Below are 20868 nucleotides of genomic sequence, written 5' to 3'. Positions count from 1 at the left end.
AATGTTGAATATTCATCATAACGACAGAAATGCACGGAACATCATGTATTAAATATAGAGATGCAAGCGGTTACACAAATCATTAACCGGTTAACCTTTTGCCGTAACCGGTTAGTAACCGGTTAACCGAAACTCCTTAAGTGGTTCAAATGTTAAAGTTTACGTAAATAATGTTATACCGCTCCTACCTCTACTCTCTATAGAACGGAATTAATTTGAGAGCGCTTGTCTTGATAACATGTCTGTTTCTTAATATCATGTATTGTTACATTTATTTTAATAATTTTGTAAATGTTTGCTATATATTGTATTTATTTTTCCAACGTGAAAGAATATGAGTATTTGATTAAAGAATTACCCGATATTCTTTTACGTGTCATTACCTTATTTTTTAGTTGGGTCGCTTACATTACGTTCGCGTCGTATCGTTCACAAATGGTATGTTTCTTTGTGTATTCTGTTTTAATATTAATATTTATTTATTAAATTAGTTAAAGTAATTGCTTTCTTAAATAAAACATGCCTCAGACGGTAGTGGTGGCATCGTGGATCACGTACATTACTAACAATGATTTAAATTTCTGATAGAACAAATAAGACGTTAACTCGACAAGATTTTAACTACGAATGCAAGTTTTGATAAAATTGTAACTTATAAATAATTTATTTTTGCTGGCAATCAGTGTTGGATATTGGTTAATAAAACATCAAAATAAGCCATCCAACGTCTCAATTGACACAGATCGCGAGTTCTATAAACGTGTCAATTGCCTTTTCGCTAATAGCCCCCACTCCACGCAGTTCGCTAGTTAAATTTTCGTGAGTTAAACACAATAGTGCAAATTATCAAAACGTACCCCCTGCTTGTTACCACAAAGATTCTGCTTTATTGCCTTTTTTATTGACACGTTATTTACTACCGTCGATGGTGCGGCATGTTGTTTTACTAGTTGCCAGCGCAAATTGACAGTGTGTCACGCGCAAACGTAAAATTGTACGAAGTGTATTATGAAAAGGAGAAAAGATTATTCAAATTAAAAAGCATCCTAAAATTTGTTTTTTTCATATTAACCTTTTCCCGAAATGTAACCGGTTAACTGGTCTTTTCGGTAGGTTAACCGGTTAACCTCTTGCATTCCTAATTAAATATGAATTTCAAACAACAGGAATGCTCGTTTAAAGGAATCAAAATTAAAAAGACATACATATTGAACAAGAAATGCATACATTCATTAAATATTTTGAAAGTATGAACAATTGCATAACTGTCACTTTCGCGAGTATCGCATAATACGGACATAACATTTTCTTCTTTGTCCGGGTGACAAGAATCGGCTTCTAGTCACCCGTGTATTTTTTTATCAAACGGAACCGCATCGCATTTAGATGTTGTAAAAGGCGCACGGTCGTTTGACCAGAAAGCGGTTTATTCCGAAAACAATAACAACAACATGTAAGTAAAAATAGAAACAAAGAGAATTTTAAAATCAGAGTATGTATGATAAATGTAAGGATTACAATAAAATTGTTGCTGAGGGTGACTTCATGCTGATTAAAAGGTTGACTGGAATCGGTTTGAAGTCACCCCGGGTGACAGGAATCGTCTCCATGTCACCCCCGGGTGACTACAATCGGCTTCATGTCACCCGGCGGTGACTAGCGTCGGCTTAAAGTCACTCCCGGGTGACGTGTGGGCCATATCAGGTCGACAATGACCCATTGAGCATTTTGCTATATCTAAAATAATCTGTATGCGAATCAAGAAATCTGGGGCCGTTATGTGCCTTAAAGCCTAGACGCAGCTTCATTATGCAGGATAAATCAAATGGTATACTTTACCAATGAAAGTAACGTCACATCGTACCAGTAGGTTCGATAAACAAAAACAGCCATATGAATGCTTCACGTGTCGTTAATAATGTATTAAGATGTAATTTATGACAACTAACACACATTTATTTTCGATACTCAGCATTTTACGATTCATATTACATATGCATATTAATATGTATAGCTTAATGTTTAAACGGTCATACGCACCAAATTTCTCTGTTACATCATCAAGGACTATTGTGAACGGAAAAAGAAGCACAACATATAAACGCATGTCAAACAAATGTGCGTACAACACAAAAGAAAAAACGCATGTCAGAGATTCTATAAGTATGCACATTTGTTGGATTAAATCAGAGCACTTCAAATAAGATTGGGTGACAATTAACAGTTACTATTAACAAAGTTGATCTGAAATAAATCATGAATTTATAAAGTTACCGATTTATACATTTACTCGGTACGTAATGACTGTGAACACTTATAAGTGTACGGACTGTTTTTTTAAGTTAACAAACAAAACTTTACAATCCAATAATACACGTCCGAACAATTAAATGAATTGCGAAGGAAAAACTAAGCACTATTGATATTACCAAATATCAAACCACGCATGAGCACATATCGAAGGCTGAACGGAAGACTGTCGTAGCTCATATTAAATACAGAAGGAGATACTGCAGTTTTCCGTTCAGCCCTCGAAATATATGTTATGTTTAGACGCCCTTAATTAACTACCTTCTGTAGTGCATTGTTGGAAATATGCATTGCATGGAATAACTGGCATTTACAACACAATTACATAAGCATCATTATACGTATCTCTATCAGATCATTCAAACGACTTCCTTCCCTATTCATCCTCTTATGGACCTCTATCACTAACTCATACATACGACTCAATATCGCCTGCAGCATAGGATCTAACCAATTGACCACACCATTCTCATCCTTGCACTGTATTTCTCTGTTCATGAGCTTCAACTGCAGCAGTTCCATCTCAACTCTCTTCGTGTTATACCACACCAGTGGCTCTGGATGCGATATTATTGCCTTCCGTATCCTCGGCAATCTTAGTAATGTATGTGAACCTTCGTTCATCATGTCCGTGATAGTATTTACCCATGTACATTTTTGTCCTTCATCCAGTCCGCATGCTGCCATTAGATTCCTTTCTGGTATCATATAATATGGCAGTTCGATCTTTAATATTGACGTTCTTAATTTCTCCAATCCTTCCCGAAGCCAATAAAACAAACTGCTTTCATTGAACTGTGCCTGTGGATTGTTCTCCGCAAGCCACAATACAATGTTTTTCACTGTGTATGATGTAATTTCTTTCTTTACTGGCTTTAACACATCCTTAACAACCATTTTCAATAAAACATAAATGTAGACCTGGGTGTTATTAAGACTGCTCATAAGTTCATTTTCCCCAGTATTAAAACAAATCCTCCATTCTAAATGTTGATATTCACTACCCCTAAAACCAACAGGTGTTACAAATGATCCCATAGTTACGACTTTGTGAACGATATCCGGTGGTGGCCAATGGCGAGTTCGCTCTGCCCATCTCGATAGTATACCAGGACAGTGACAGCGTAAAGAAATGACATTGTCTGTGTGCAATGGCCCTAATGAACTCGGAATTGATGGCCCTGCACGTTCATGGAGAATCTCGTTTCCCATAGATGCCCATTCACTGTTCACAGCATCAACAACTAAAGCACTGCTCAGGAGGAAACGCCCATTTTCATCTTCACACAGAGAATCAAGCATTTGTGATGGAATCATGTCGCCACGTCGTTCGAGTAAATTAAGCCTAGAGTGTCCGTGGTAGCACACGCCTGTGTTTAATGTAAACACAGTAGTCTCCCTTGGTAATTTGTCAGAATCAACACCATTTTCTAAACACATGATGCCTTCTAAAACATACATCCAATCCCAGTCACTTTCTAAAAAGCATGTCAGCCCCTCTGCCTTGCTACCAGAAGTGATCTCCGTTATGATACCAGTCCATCGAGCATTCATCAGCCTATCAGCTTCTCTGTAGGCGTCTCTCCGTGCCTGTCTGATGTGAGGCCCATAACCGAGACAGTTCATCAGAGTGCACATCTGTAGTGAGGCATTTTCACACTGAACCTGATAGTGATGAAAACATTCAAATTGCAGGAAATCATAATATGCTCCTTAAACAATATGAAACGGTCCATAGCAATCCAAGCCTACGCGTCCTATACGAACCCATACATGTTATAACACAATATGTTCTTAAGACATTAAACTCATCTAAAATTGGCTGAATATGTTAAATCTGTTTAAGCTTAAACAAATAAGCAATGAGTGTGTTTATCACGAAGTTAGAATTTGACTCGTATACAGGATATCAGATAAGCAATGAAAAAAAACATCAACGCATAGAGCTTGATTAATGCAAACATTTATTAGTGTAGAAATTCACAGCGTAAAAAAGAACGTAAATTGTACTCATTATCAATTGTCTGCAATGTTATTTTCACATCAAATACTGATATATGTATTTGAAATATGTATGTATAATAGTATTTTACGAAACCGACTTGTGATAGAACTGCACATACACCATTACTTACAGCTTCTACGTGAACTGCACATACATCAGTACTTACTTTACACTTGCATGTGAACTGCACATACAACTGTACATGCAACGTGTATGAACTGCAGATAAACCAGTACTTACAACTTCTATGTGCACTACTTAAACACCAGTACTTTCAACTATCGCTGCAACTTCTACGAACACTGCACATACAGCAAAACATACAACTTATATGTGCCCTGCACATACACCAGTAATTACAATGTCTATGTGCATTGTATATACATCAATACTTAAAACTTCTACTAGCACTGCACATACATCAGTACTTTCAACTTCTACGAGCACTGCATATATGCCAGTACTTACAACTTCTACATGCATTGAACATACATCAGAACTTACAACTTCTATGTGAACTGCACAAACACGTGTTTGTTTATTTTTCAATATCTAAGTAAACTGCAAATACATCACTTCTTGAAACTTTTACATGAACTGCACACACACACACCAGTACTTAAATCTTATATGTAAACACCACATACCTTAATTCTTACAACTTCTATGTTAACTTCATATATACACCAGTAAGTACAACTACTACATGAATTGCTTATTCACCAGTACTAGCAATTCTAAGTGAACTGCACATAAACCAGAACTGACAACTTCTACATGAGCTGCACATACACCGGAACTGACAACTTCTACGTGAACTGGACATACACCAGTACTAGCAACTTCAACGTGAACTGCACATACACCGGAACTGACAATTTCTACGTGAACTGCACATACACAAGTGCTAGCAACTTCTACGTGAACTGCACATACACCAGTACTAGCAACTTCTACGTGAACTGCACATACACCGGACCTGACAACTTCTACGTGAACTGCACATACACCGGAACTGACAACTTCTACGTGAACTGCACATACACCAGTACTAGCAACTTCTACGTGAAATGCACATACACCGGAACTGACAGCTTCTATGTGAACTGTAAATACACCGGAACTGACAACTTCTACTTGAACTGCACATACACCGGAACTTACAACTTCTACGTGAACTGCACATACACCAGTACTAGCAACTTCTACGTAAACTGCACATACACCGAAACTGACAACTTCTACGTGAACTGCACATACACCGAAACTGACAACTTCTACTTGAACTGCACATACACCAGTACTAGCAACTTGTACGTGAACTGCACATACACCGAAACTGACAACTTCTACGTGAACTGCACATACACCGGAACTGACAACTGCTACGTGAACTGTACATACACTGGAACTGACAACTTCTACGTGAACTGCATATACATCGGAACTGACAACTTCTACGTGAACTGCACATACACCGGAACTGACAACTTCTACGTGAGCTGCACATAAACCACTTCTTACTATAGAGTGACGACTGTAAAGGCCGCTGTTACGTGGGATACCTCCATGCTCCGCCGTATCACGCCATTGATCACCTTCCGCCATCTGTACAATTATGTTAGTAAAATGCGCATTGATTATAAACAAGCTTAGTTGTGTATTTATTTCGAAGATAATTGATTACATACATACAACATAGCATCGAACGTCATTATCTTGTTTTTAATCACTTAATATTCATCCTGTCCTACCATACGATAACGATTAATTTTTCATCTAATGAAATACGCTCACAAAGTTATGTAGGGAATTCATTTTATATACTTATATTTTTGTATTTATAATCCATTTCAAGTATTGTATAAACACTTTAAATAATTACATACACAAGTATGTATCTGCAAAAATGGTGACCAGCGTACTTATTTAATAATTCAAAAGTATTATATAAGACTACGTGTCAAATGCAAATTGTATGCTCCTACATCATTTTCATTCGATATATTTATAGTAGTTGTTTAAATTAAGCCACGTTTATAATTAGCACTGCACGCATTTATGTGGGTGATGTACTTATTTGAATGTACCCATGTGTACTCATAGCTTTCAGTGCATGTCGATTTTGATTCGATTCGTATATAGTAGTTGTTTAAATTAAGCCACGTGTATAACTAGCACTACACGCATTTATGTGGGTGATGTACTTATTTGAATGTACCCATGTGTTGGGAATTCAGACCGTACCCAACGGTAATAGCGTTGATATATATCTGCATGTAAGTTATGTTAATGGAACTCCATCAACACATAAAACCTGCTAAACCTTTTTCTAAAAGGTCATTACTTTAATCTTTTTTTAAACAGAAACCCCATAGCTTTCAGTGCTTGCCCATTTTGTTACAAATACAAACAACGAAATAGTAAAAGTTAAATATAATGTTTACTATTAAAATACCTTACCGGGTTTTCAATGCGTAAAGTTACATTTTTCATAATTTATCTTGTATTTGCCATCGGATGTCATCCAAATTTGGAAAATTAACAAGTGCTTGATAGTGTGATATCTTTTACAACCTAAATTTGATTTGATCTAAGATTCCATTTATTATAATTAAACAAGTAACATAAGAACACAATTAAGTTACACCATGGCAAATCTAACAAAGGCCTGCCAATAAACAACAGCAACAACAACAACAATAACAACAGCAGCAGGGCCTTGACACAGGATTTAATGCAACAACAATGACAATAAGATTAATATTATCACATAAGTGTGACTTAGCCACTTATAAAAGTTTTTAGTTGACACAGAATTATGCACTACTGCTAAATCATCGTTATAGTGAATAGGCTACGGTCCATATTAATATTTATTATTAATAATATATAATAATATTATTATTTGATTGCTTAAGAAATAATTGGCGCGTACAAACGTTAGTTATTTCTGTAATAAGCAACGGTTTGGAGTTCCGATGCGTAGAAATTAAACCAAGAGGGCGCAGCCAGAGTGGTTTGGTAACAAGCATCGGAACGACGTACCGTTGGTTATTACCGCAATAACCAACCCTTACACGTCGCTTATTTCGATTCTAACACGATTTCATTAATAAGTTATCCGCGATTTAAAGGTCATAAATGAGCATTATATTAACCGAACATCCTCCACTTTTCCGCGAAAATGTAACGCCACCACAACAATGAAAATCAAATGACGTCGTCTTCATTTATAAACAGTGCGCGGACAATCAAAGTCACGTCGTACTTACAACCGTTGGTATATCGGGGTAATAACCCACGATAGGCTCCTTTCTCATTCTAATGTGCATTCGTGTGCGACTGTGGTAAAATTCGCAATAACGGTGATCGATTGCATATTTTTCTTTATGTATTTCATTCCAATACTACAGTTTGATTTTTCACGAACATGTTTACTCAATTATAGTGAAAGTATATTTCATACTTTTTTATTTTGTAAAGGCTCACTTTATTGAATACCCTTGTTTAATTAACACATAATCGACGGGTAACCGTTGGTTATTGAGGTAATAATCAACGGTACGGAGTTCCGATGCATAGGAATTAAACCACGAGGGCGCAGCCCGAGTGGTTTGATAACAAGCATCGGAGCGACATACCGTTGGTTATTACCTCACTAACCAACGGTTACTCGTTGATTATTTCGATTCTAACACGGTTTCATTAATAAGTTATCCGCGATTTAATTGTTATTTAAATTATATTAACCAAACTTCCTCCACTTTTCCGCGAAACGTGACGTCATCACAACCATTAAAATCAAATGACGTCGTTTTCATTCATAAACAGTGCGCGGACAATAAAAGTGACGTCACTTTAAACAACCGTTGGTATATCGGGGTAATAAACAACAGTAGTTTTCCTTCTTTGTATATAGAAAACAAGTCACGTGCCGTGGTAGAATGCTAATCAATAAAGCTTTAACTGAAATAATTTCATATGTGATTTTTACCTAAAATATATGTACATAATGTTTACGATTTCCTTTCAATACAATTAAAAGCTGGGAAAGACTATAATTTGAATTTTCAAATTAAATCATTTTGTATAATATGTGAATATATTTATTGGCCCCTTAAACTAGCTAACTTGATTAATAGTGAATAACAGCAATTAATAGTTATAATTATTCCGGCATCTTAAAGACGTCTTAGTCATAGAACTAAAATTCTAAGTACACATCCAATTAACTATTTAAACTTTCATAATTATTGAATGGTATGAGTCTGTTTGATTGTATTACTATGACTAAAACGTCTTATGGCGTCTTTATGAAACCAGAATAATTATAAATATGAATCGCGATTATTCACTGTGACATAGATTGTCGGAGGATTGTTTATGTAACCAACCATAGATAAAAAATCAAAATCACATGCCTATGATAATATTAACAAAATGTAAGTCACATATGAATCAATAGTTCCTTTTCAAATTGATAAACATGTGAATAGGTTTCTATAATAAAAAAGTAGCATTAACCCATTAAATGATTTAGATTATCATAAACACGTATTAATTCACCATCCTTTTCCTTTGTATTTACCGCAACGGTTTTCGCTTTCGTTTACCCCTCACCGACTCTTTGTAAAGAAAACGAATAATGTTTCAGGCACACAAAGCCACGAACATTACCACGGGCATTTTGACTGCGCAATGTGTTCTTATTTACATGTAAACACTCGCTTATAAAGCATGTTGATTGAATACTACTTGTACAGGCTAGTGTATCTTTGATCATCATTTCAGGAAGCTACTCTTTGGAGCATTGTATAACGAAGTTTGTGCGGTCCTTTCATAACTGAAGCTGAATTATATGAGGGATATGTGTGTGTCCTTGCTCTCCTATATAATTAACTTACTAGACTGCCGTAATTTGAGACTGATTTGGAACAAGGGCTGTTTGTAAAACATGCATTCCCCCCATATGGGCTCTCCGTTGTATCGACAGCCATTGTGTGAATATATTTCCTGTCAATGTGACCTTGACCTTTGACCTAGTGACCTGAAAATCAAAAGGGGTCATCTGCCGGTCATGATCAATGTACCTATGAAGTTTCATGATCCTAGCCATAAGCGTTCTTGAGTTATCATCCGGAAACCATTTGACTATTTCGGGTCACCGTGACCTTGACCTTTGACCTAGTGATCTGAAAATCAATAGCGGTCATCTGCGAGTCATGATCAATCTACCTATCAAGTTTCATGATCATAGGAATAAGCGTTCTTCAGTTATCATCCGGAAACCATTTTACTATTTCGGGTCACTGTGACCTTGACCTTTGACCTAGTGACCTAAAAATCAATAGGGGTCATCTGCGAGTCATGATCAATCTACCTATCAAGTTTCATGATCCTAGGCTTAAGCGTTCTTGAGTTATCATCCGGAAACCATTTTACTTTTTTGGGTCACTGTGACCTTGACCTTTGACCTAGTGACCTGAAAATCAATAGGGGTCATCTGCGAGTCATGATCAATCTACCTATCAAGTTTCATGATCCTAGGCCTAAGCGTTCTTGAGTTATCATCCGGAAACCATTTTACTATTTCGGGTCACTATGACCTTGACCTTTGATCTTGTGACCTGAAAATCAATAGGGGTCATCTGCAAGTCAGGATCAATCTACCTATCAAGTTTTATGATCCTAGGCTTAAGCGTTCTTGAGTTATCATTCGGAAACCATTTTACTATTTCGGGTCACCGTGACCTTGACCTTTGACCTAGTGACCTCAAAATCAATAGGGGTCATTTGCGAGTCATGATCAATGTACCTATGAAGTTTCATGATCCTAGGCCCAAGCGTTCTTGAGTTATCATCCGGAAACCACCTGGTGGACGGACCGACCGACCGACCGACAGACCGACATGTGCAAAGCAATATACCCCCTCTTCTTCGAAGGGGGGCATAATAATTGCTGCTTTTGCCTACAATGTTATTTGGTATTGTGCTGTGTTTGGAGAAGGAAGTGTGTGTGTGTGAGAGAGTACACTGAGAAAATCCCACCTGTCCGTTACTATGGCCACTTACCTTATTCACATGCACCGGGAGCGGAGATTTCACCCGGATCGTCTTTAAGAGAAGCGCACGTACCGACCACCTTGTTAACAGCCAGCAAATGTCGTTCAGCAAGATTAAGAATCCTTCAATGAATTTAAAGAATCTACTAAACATTATTACAAACAATTGATCATAAGTTTATTTAAGGTAACCTGTAAGACCCAATGTCGCAGTCCATCGGTTAAAATTAAATGCGCAAACGAGAGGGTATGATTGTTAAGTAATGCTAGCTTTAATTGACGAATTGAAAGACAATGCATATGGTAATTTGTGTTTAAAGCTATACAAAACAGCCTCGGCTAATAAAGCAATTAAGATATTGAAGTTGCTGATAATTTTATATGTTGAGGAAGTGTTGAAATGTACTCGAAGACTTAGATTAAATCAAGAACATATGGTTGGTAAAAAGGCGCTTAAAGTCATGACTACATTTTGATAAAATACCATGACTTTAAACATTAGACAAACATTATTATGTCAGTGTTTTAACTCCTGTGTGGGTTCGACATTAAATAATGCTTCACAAGTATGGAGTTTCACAAAGTCAGATGATTAAACGCTTCATTTAAAATTATTATCCCCACGCTTTTTGAAAAAAAGGTGGGGATATTGTGGTGATCTCCGCCGTCCGTCCGTCTGTCCGTCCGTCCGTCCGTCTGTCCGTCCGTCCTGGCCACTATCTCCTCCTACACTAAAAGCACTAGAACCTTGAAATTTACACACATGGTAGCTATGAGCATATGTGCGACCCTGCACTATTTGGAATTTTGATCTGACCCCTGGGTCAAAAGTTATAGGGGTTGGGGTGGGGCCGCGTCAGAAATTATCATTCATTTTTTTAGGTTATTTTACATTTACTTCTTTATTTCTACACCGATTCACTTCAAATTGATACTGGACCTCACCTATGACAATACGGTCAATCTCAACCATGCATGGCCCCATTCCCAACCCTGGGGCGCCCCGCCCACATAGGCCACACCCACCAAAAATTTCCATTTACTATAATTTTTTCATTTCTACACGGATTCACTTCAAATTGATACTGAACTTTTGTTATGACATTAGGGTCAATCTCAACTATGCATGGCCCCAATCCCAACCCTGGGGCGCCCGCCCACATAGGCCACACCCACCAAAAAATTCCATTTACTATAATTTTTTCATTTCTACACGGATTCACTTCAAATTGATACTGAACTTCTCTTATGACATTAGGGTCAATCTCAACTATGCATGGCCCCATAACCAACCCTGGGGCCCCGCCCACATAGACCACACCCACCCAAAATTGCCTTTACTATAATTTCTTCATTTCTACACCGATTCACTTCAAATTGATATTGAACTTCTCTTATGACAATACAGTCAATCTCAACTATGCATGGCCCCATTACCAACCCTGGGGCGCCCCGCCCACATAGACCACACCCACCCAAAATTGCCTTTTACTATAATTTCTTCATTTCTACACCGATTCACTTCAAATTGATACTGAACCTCTCTTATGACAATACGGTCAATCTCAGCTATGCATGGCCCCATTACCAACCCTGGGGCACACCTAGGTCAAACATTCGGCGTGGGGATACGCGTCGGCCTCTGCCGCGCCATTTCTAGTACAAACATTGTTTCATATCTACATAAATACGTGTTATGTTTCTGTTCATTGAGAATTAGGTCGATATCAATTGTGTGTAAACGGACTTGTTAACATTATGAAATATTGGTTGAATTCTTAAAAACGATGATGATATTATGCAAATTTTTACAAAAAAGTAAACGATTGTAATAATGGTTATACAAATTGTTTAACACATGCTAAGAACATAATACATAATTAATAATAAGGTAATGAATTTGAAAAACCAAACGTTGTAGAAGAAAATATATTTGTTAGAGATTTTAAATTTAAACGTGTTGACAAATTTAAACACAAGTGGTATGATTAAATGAATAAAAAATACGTTTTAGATTTTTATACAATTTGTAAAACCTCTCTGGCAAATACAAAGAATATTGGCACTTTTGCGTTTGTTTTGTATATACTTTGGATACCGCGTATCGGTGTATTACGTCACTCTTCAAATAAAAAATATCGTAATAAATAAAAGAAAACAGATCTGTTCGTTGTTATTTTATTCATTTTGTAAAGAAATTAAGTTCCACTATGATATACTCGCACATTTTATCTCAATATCGACTTGGTTCTGCTTACAGTTTGACGCCATTTTGTTTGTAATGAAGAGTACTGCGTATCGGTGTATTAACGGTTAGCCGCTGTGTAGATTACTAGCATGAAGTTTGAACCTGTCATTGGTGTACTATATAAGAGCAATTGTTAGTTCGATAAAATTATACCATTTTACCTTTTATTTCAGTAGCATGCATATTTTAATGTTTAATATATAGTATATATATAGAATATGTGCATTTTATAAAAAACAAAACAAAATAAACTAAAAATTATTACATATTTCAAAAACAACAACAACTTAGCAATAACTTAAAACTTTCTAGTCCTCTATTGTCAATATAGCTTTTACAATTTTACATCGACTTCTCCCCAAATCAAAATGACGATAGTGGGCAACTGAAATTAAAAAAAACATTAATTGGACACACCCCGGAAAATTATACGAGAAAAGGCATCATTTATTGTAATTGAATGGAATGAAGTTGAGCGTGTTATAGTCATCGTAGTAGCATGCCCATATATGTAAAAATACAGAACCGTCTAATACGCGCTTCACCGTGTGACGTCATTTTACTATGGCATGTTTCTATTCGGTAAAATAGCAATCGAAAAACGTGAAATACTCTCGCAATGCTTAACAGAACTTATGCAACTGTGCACGATTTTGACACTGACATCGTATTTTGTTATAAACGACAACATACTTACCCGTAATCAGGCCATTTAACGGTTATTTTTTGTTTATAATAAAGTAGGGAAAAACTTGTAAACATTCGGCACCGGAACTAAGAAGTTTTGGGGCAGATATTCGGCATGTTTTGGATTACATCGATACGTCGTACCCACCGATACGCAGTTTTCGCAGTATACGTTAAAGAATCTCTGTACACCAGTTGAACATCCAAACATGCATATATTCTCAGAACAGCATTCCACGAAATGAACGCTATTGTTTATGTTGCTATGACGTTGATTAAAAAAATATATATTCCCATTTTACATGTATGTGCGGCTGTTTCAATTATTTAAGAAAAAATAGCTGTTTATTATACATTAACTCGAAAAAGCTTTCATTATAAGAACTAGAATATCAAATAATACTTTTCAATAGGTTTCATCACACCCTTGATGGAAAGTAGTCTATTTGCGTTTCTAATTGATTAGCTCTATTTATTTTTATAATGATGACAGAAAGTAATGTGTATATTTGAGTTTGAATGCGATGTACTGTTGTATAATAAACTCTCTGTATGTGTCTGTCGGTCGGTCAATAAGGCAGTCATTTGTACTACTCAAACAATTAGATCATATACATTATGTGAGAAATGGTCACTTTTAGAAATGCATTTTCAAATGTAAGACATTGCAAACAGTGTTAGGCTTATGCTATTTATCTGTTCACAGTAAACAAAACAAAAACAATTATAATCCAATTACTCGCAAACTAAACTTACACTTAAATAACAACAACACATCCATAATGTTATTTTTGTTCCTTTACAAAGAAGAAAGTCACTTTCGATTTCAAAATATAAATTGAGCTTATCAATGATATATTTTTACTTATTAAGAACCTTCTCTTTTCTCAATCAATTCTTACCCTTTAACATAGATCCGTGTCATAAACAACATAATTTGGTAGACAAATTAAAATAAAATCACTCCAATCGTTCGCTTCCAAAGCGAAACTAGACGAATCGGTGCAAGTGTTTACCTCCACTATCGACCAAATAAAGGTTAGACACTACTAAAACTCAGTATCGGTAACGCAATCGGGACTCCTCGGACAATTCCGCCATAACGGCGATCGTCTCTCGGGTGTATTTGGTGGAAGGATATGTCTAACGCCTCTAGGCGGAAGATATTACACCGAAAATATAGTTCGGGTTACACACCATTAAATTTGGACTAAATTAACTGATAATATAGATATAGAATGACCAATATCTCTGAGGAGTAATATAATTGAATATTTGTTTCTGTTATTGTTAAACATTAGTTGTCATTACATACAAAATATTCAAATGTTAATTAAATGTGTAGAAAGCCAATTAGTTGTTTCTTGAAGTGTAAACAACACCATTATTCAAACTTAAAGAACAAGTATTTCTTAAATTGCATTAATTATCGGTACAACATTGCAGATGTTCTGCAGGGCGACAAACTTTGAGATTTAATCCATATGTTTAGGTTCTATACCATAAACAATCGTACAACACTGTACAGTGGTACAGGGAAAACTCTTCGGTGTAAAATAAGAAATAGTAGAATCCACTTAGATCCCCCCCCCAAAAAAAAATCATTATAGTGACAAGCCAGGCAGTCACAAACGGTATACAGACAAAAGCCATATGGTTCTCAGTTGGGTTTACTATTACCAGTATTGAGACACCTAAAGGGTTTCTCAGGATGGAATAAGTGGAGAGCTTGATTGAATTTGAGAAACAATTCTTTCTGTGCATTTGATGCAACTTAATTCCAGATGTTGTTTTTCTGGCCAGACCGATACTCTTTAGCTGGGCAACCAAAAATCTAAATATGGTCAACTGTCCAGGCAACAATTGTAACTAGAAGTGGCGCGTCAGAGGCCGACGCGTGTCCCCACGCCGCATGTTTGACCCAGTAAGCACTTAAATGAACCTGGTGGTGAATATAATGGATAAGCCCTGTTTTAGCTTTAAGTGTAAATTGGTTATTCCAATACTGTGGAGACACCAATAACACCTATAAACACATTAAGAATACAGTTTTTTATGCCCCCGGTAGGGTGGCATATAGTTTTTGAATTGTCCGTCAGTCTGTCTGTCTGTCCTTCCGTCTGAAAACTTTAACATTGCCCTAACTTTTGCAATATTGAATATAGCAACTTGATATTTGGCATGCATGTGCATCTCATGTAGCTGCACATTTTGAGTGGTGAAAGGTCAAGGTCATCTTTCAAGGTCAAATATATGGCTTCAAAGCGGCGCAATAGGGGGTATTGTGTTTCTGACAAACACATATCTTGTTTTTAAATGAAAAACCAAAGATTTTGTTGGAATTTAATAAGCCATCGTGTATACATTTTAAAACTCAATTTTCCACAATATGAAACAACTTTTTAAAAGGCAAAAATAAATGCTCCTCCATCCCATATGCACGCTAAACCAAGAATCAGTTTTTATAAGATTATGCATAGTTGAGATTGACCGTATTGTCATATGAGATGTTCGGTATCAATTGGAAGTATATCGGTGTAGAAATGAAGAAGTAAATGAAAAATAACCTTAACAAATGAGTGAAAATCTCTGACCCGGCTCCACCCCAACCCCCATAACTTTTGACCAAGGGGTCAGATCTAAATTCCAAATTGTGCACTGTCGCACATGTGCCCATAGCAACCATGTGTAGGAGATAGTGGTCAGGATGAACGGACGGACAGACGGCGGAGCTAACCACATAATAGATTTCAAAATCTAAACGCCTACCCTAAGTTCAAGGTCAAGGTCACGGGGGTGAAATATTTTTTGCGCAAGGAAAGGACTTGTGCAGATACACATGCGTACCCAATATGAAAGCAATATCTGAAGGGACACATACGTTGTGAGCTTTTTTGAATCGCGGTCGCAGATTTCGAAACCTGAACGCGGACCCCACGTTCAAAAATTTCATGCGCATGGAAAGCTGTTGCCCAGATACACATGCGTACCAAATATGAAAGGGACAGAGTATGTTTGAGCCTTTTTCGAATCGCGGTCTCACATTTCGAAACCTGAATGCTGACCTCAAGTTCAAGGTCAAGGTCACAGGGGTTAAACATTTTATACACATGGAAAGGTGTTGTCCAGATACACATGCATACCAAATATGAAAGCAATATCTGCAGGGACACAGTAGTTATGAGCCTTTTCGAATCGCGATAGCAGATTGCAAAACCTGAACGCTGACCTCAAGTTCAAGGTCAAGGTCACAGGGTTAAAAATTGTATGCGCATGGAAAGGTGATGTCTAGATACTCATGCATAATAAATATGAAAGCAATTTCTGAAGGGACACCGTATTTATGAGCCTTTTTCGTATCGCGGTCGCAGATTTCGAAACCTGAACGCTGACCACAAGTTCAAGGCCACGGTCACAGGGGTACACAAAAGCATGCCCATGGAACGGTGTTGTCTAGATCTACAAGCATACCAAATATGAAAGCAATATCGGAAGTACTTACGAGCCTTTTTCGAATCGCGTTAGCAGGAAAATCTCTGACCAGGCCCAACCTAAACCCCCAATACTTTTGACTCCGGGATCAAATCAAAATTACGTCGTCATTACCGTCGCACATATGCTCATAGCTACCATTTGTGTATGTTTCAAGGTGCTAGTGCTGATAGTGTAGGAGGAGATAGTGGCCGGGACGGACGGACGGACGAACGGACAGACGGCGGAGATAACCACATAACCCCCACTTTTTCTCCGAAAAACGTGGGGATAATAAACGTATATTATACCAAAAATTGTTATGTTCCTTTAACAATAAAAGCGTAAACTTTGGAATGCACACTATAACAATTGAGTTTAAAAGCGATATACTTAAACTGATAAATAACCTTTGCGTTTCACGTATCTTTATTACGCGTATAATGTAAATCCTTACCATAAAGAACATAATTTGAGAGAAATAGTAAATTATAATATCATCTCTAGTTCGCTTCAACTATACAAATTGAAATCCTACATACCTGTCCAAGTAGTTACTTCTCTATAAATAACAGAAAAGGTAGACACTAGTTAAACATACTCGCTTTAACGTTTCATTCCTCGTGTAATTTCTGCCGAAAAAGACACCAAGCCCGATGGTTGATTCACATATTTCGAGTATATAGCGTATGCAATTATGATATATTTATTGAAATATACTTATTTGTCCGTGTTTGACTGTAAACGATACACGTTAACGTATAGAAGAAAAATGTACACATACGTGCACATACTATAAAACGCTACTTAATATAGAACATCATAAAATGTTATAGAAATTGTCATTGTTCATTTTAGGTATAGTTATATTTTCATTATGAATTATAGTGAGATATTTTACAGTCTTTAAAGCCCGTTTAAAAACAAGTCTATGTTAAACGTACGCAATGTTCAAGAATGTATTTTGAACACACATTTATTTCAATTTCAGTGAAACTACATGTACAATGTGTTAACAGAAAAAAAGTACCTAACTGCCTACCCAACCCTATTTTTCTGGGTCGGAAAAGGGCAACATAAATTCTTTTAAATTCGCCTTGTGATGTAAAATCATTTTGTGATGTAAATTAGTTATACATATTTCTGGATATCGTATAACTAATTGCAAGGATAATATATGTTTCAAATGATCTTGTTGTGTACCTGCTTTTCGTGAATAAAATTAAACATCAATCACTACAGCTTTTGGATTTTTAATCGATATGACTATGTAAACGAAATATAGCTTACTTTAGATGATGGGCGTGGTAGTTTTGCTGTAAAAAAATAATTATGCTCATAATAGGATTTGTTCTTGAAATAGCGTTCAAAAAAGTATTATTATGTTTTCAGATCTTTTTTGTATGAGCTGATTTCTAAGTTTTTGGTTCTTTCCATTGTGATTTTGTCAAAAACTTGTTTGTTGTTGCTGAAAGGTTTTTAATATACCATTAGTTGGAGGAAATCAATTAAGTCGACATCTGGCTTCATTTAATTAATATTCATGATAGATTTGTATAGTTTCTGACTTCGCTACGCACAGGTCTAGTGAGTTATGCAACACGTATTTGGTAAAGTTGCTTAAGCATTATTATTTCAACATATCTAATCATAAAGTCTTCGTCATTCTTACGAATCAGAAGTGGTGCTTTTGTAGCGATTGTAGCGATTTCGAGACCTTCCTTGTTGAAGTTACACCAGTATACAATTTGAAAACACACACGCTGGGACAATACGTTTCTTAATCACTGAGTGAAGCTATCATTAAGCGATAAACTTATATAGACAATCCCAGAAATCGATACCTCCCGGATTACCCGCCCCTGAATACTCTCGCGCGCCTCCAAAACGGTACTGAAGAAATAAACATGGACCTTTATATGTGTGTATAGGTCCCTACGCAAAACAATGAAGCGAAACGGGTTTATCAAATATATTTGAGGAATTAAAGAGTTTCTGTTATCGATCTGACAACCACATGATAGTTCGTGTTTTTTTAGGTTCATCTGCATTCGTTTAAGAGTAATAACACACAGCATGGACATAGACCTATTTATGTAGGTCCCTGGCATGAATAAGGTATTGATTGTCATTTAACATGTTATTTAAAGGTGACGCGTGATATCTTATCTAAATTTCGGTATCAACACATGTGCAGACAGGTGGTGTCACGGGCAAACCCATAAACGCTTTTAATCCACACTCTGAACATCGCCTCCCATTGAGCGAATTCGTTCGCGCCTTTATCGCAGATGTTTTGTTCAAGAGATGTGTGTTGATGTCATTTATAATCCGTAATTAAAGAAAAATAAATCACTTATTTTGTGCGTTTTTTATTTTTAAGCGTAAATTTAGACCGTTTTACGAACATTAATAAAGACATACGTTTAGGAAATCTAGGGAACACAATTGGAACTATTTAAGTTTATTTTTAAGGCTCATTTATGTTGAACATGTCAATCGTGAATTAAGATGTTATTAAGAAAATTTACTAATATTTCAGGCAACATGTAAAACGTTATTTAAATAATAATAAAAAAAAGTTGTAGATTAAAGCTGATATGTCCTTTTCAATAAAAAAGTATGACATATCCTGACATCTTACACAGTTTTGCAAGCGAATAACTCCGATACTTGTTCATTTAAATCACAAAATTCATTTCCGGCTTGTTATTTTTGTATTAGCTTGAGATCGATTTTTTAATAAAAGATTGCTAAAAACCACTCTAGTCTTAGACTAAACTAGATACATAATTTTAATTATTAAAAAATCTCTACCTGAAAATCTTACGGAGTTTCGATAGCAAAGATATACGAAACAATTTTAGAATCACAAACTTCATTTCGGCTATAGCTTAGTATATTACCTTTAAAATGACACTTACAAGGGAAATATTAATAGCGAAATGGAAACTGTTTAGACAAACGAAGAGATGTATTATTCAATTAAAGAAGTCGTCCTAAGTCTTTAATCTTGCAACGTTTCTTAATGAATATCTCCGGAAAGTATAGAAAGTACGACATTTAATAAGAAATAATATAGGCTTAAACAAAGGCAGATATCAATTTAATTGTCTACATCGATCTTAAATCTATCTAATTAATATCAAAGATCTATCCAAAAAATATGGTCTGAATGGATGTTTCCAATCTTTATATATTGATAGATCTTTGTTAATATCTCCGGCACTATTTACGCTAAAATCACAACGTTTACTTCACACTTTAGATCTTTCTATACCTTTATAATTATGCTTGAATAATTGTATTCCATAAAGAAATAATCAAATTTTATACAAAGGCATTATGCTGAAAGGTATGCTTAAAAATGCCAACTCGGCCTTAAACATTACGTGTTGTCACTGAATATTGTTGCAGAGACACATATTTTATGAATCTATCGTGTATATTTTTAATTTAAATTATATTGATTTACGATGTGATACATATCGACACTTGGTTTCATATTTCACTTGTTTTCAATCCTAATGTGCGAAGTCATAAAGTACTGTTTATTGGAATAAAGCGGGTGTACACTATGATAACGTTGTAATCTGTCAAATTCCTCAGTACCGTTTTCAATCGCGGGTTACGTAATAGCCAATTTGGCGGCGCCCATGTTATCGATTCTGGGATTGTCTATACGACTATGTTTGATGTTATTCCGATTCTGTCAAGTTGTACTATGACGTTATTTTGTGTCTTAAAACACCATTGTACGTTTTCCTTTAAAAATCTCATCCAGAAAAATAAAAATACTATTTAAGCTGTTAAGCACAGTAAATATACATAATAAACTATGTTGTCATTTGCTGACAAAAAGACCATGGTATGTCACACTATATCTTATATTCTCCGTCCGAAACTCTGTAAGTTGTTTTACAATCCCAATGGTAAACTAACGTCATAAAATGTAATTGATTTTGCACGTTCAAACCGATACAGAAGGAAAGACCTACAAATTTGGACGTTATATAGATTTGATTAATTTGTTTTTATTAGTTGTTCAAGGTTAAGACCGATAAGTTAAATATAAATATAAA

The 20868-nt window shown here is 35.9% G+C and overlaps 3 protein-coding genes across 5 annotated transcripts in view; 1 reads left to right on the top strand and 2 right to left on the bottom strand.

Annotated features, from left to right (window-relative positions):
• Nucleotides 1-20868, bottom strand: part of LOC127869348 (uncharacterized) — a 206784-nt gene that overhangs the window by 56659 nt on the left and 129257 nt on the right. The gene's annotated exons all lie outside the window — the stretch shown is intronic.
• Nucleotides 1-20868, top strand: part of LOC127870168 (dipeptidyl peptidase 9-like) — a 106122-nt gene that overhangs the window by 32114 nt on the left and 53140 nt on the right. The window lies entirely within an intron of this gene.
• LOC127869345 (uncharacterized) lies at nt 1976-14419 on the bottom strand. The gene is made up of 4 exons (XM_052411849.1): nt 14218-14419; nt 10391-10503; nt 5840-5923; nt 1976-3975 (listed from the first exon to the last, which is right to left on the bottom strand). Exons 1-4 carry the CDS (start codon nt 14225-14227, stop codon nt 2632-2634), a joined length of 1551 nt encoding a protein of 516 aa, XP_052267809.1. The 5' UTR covers nt 14228-14419; the 3' UTR covers nt 1976-2631.

Source organism: Dreissena polymorpha, chromosome 2, assembly GCF_020536995.1.
Source record: "Dreissena polymorpha isolate Duluth1 chromosome 2, UMN_Dpol_1.0, whole genome shotgun sequence".
NCBI lineage: Eukaryota > Metazoa > Mollusca > Bivalvia > Myida > Dreissenidae > Dreissena > Dreissena polymorpha.
The sequence above is the reverse complement of the archived record's forward strand: the minus strand, read 5'-3'. Positions and strand labels throughout refer to the sequence as shown.

Bases quoted from the DNA above. Each gene is read 5' to 3' on its own strand.
- LOC127869345 (XM_052411849.1), bottom strand. The intron at 5,924-10,390 runs GTAAGTGGCCAT...ATAATTGTACAG, and splicing joins TCCCGGTGCATGTGAATAAG to ATGGCGGAAGGTGATCAATG. The intron at 3,976-5,839 runs GTAAGAAGTGGT...CATCACTATCAG, and splicing joins TTTACAGTCGTCACTCTATA to GTTCAGTGTGAAAATGCCTC.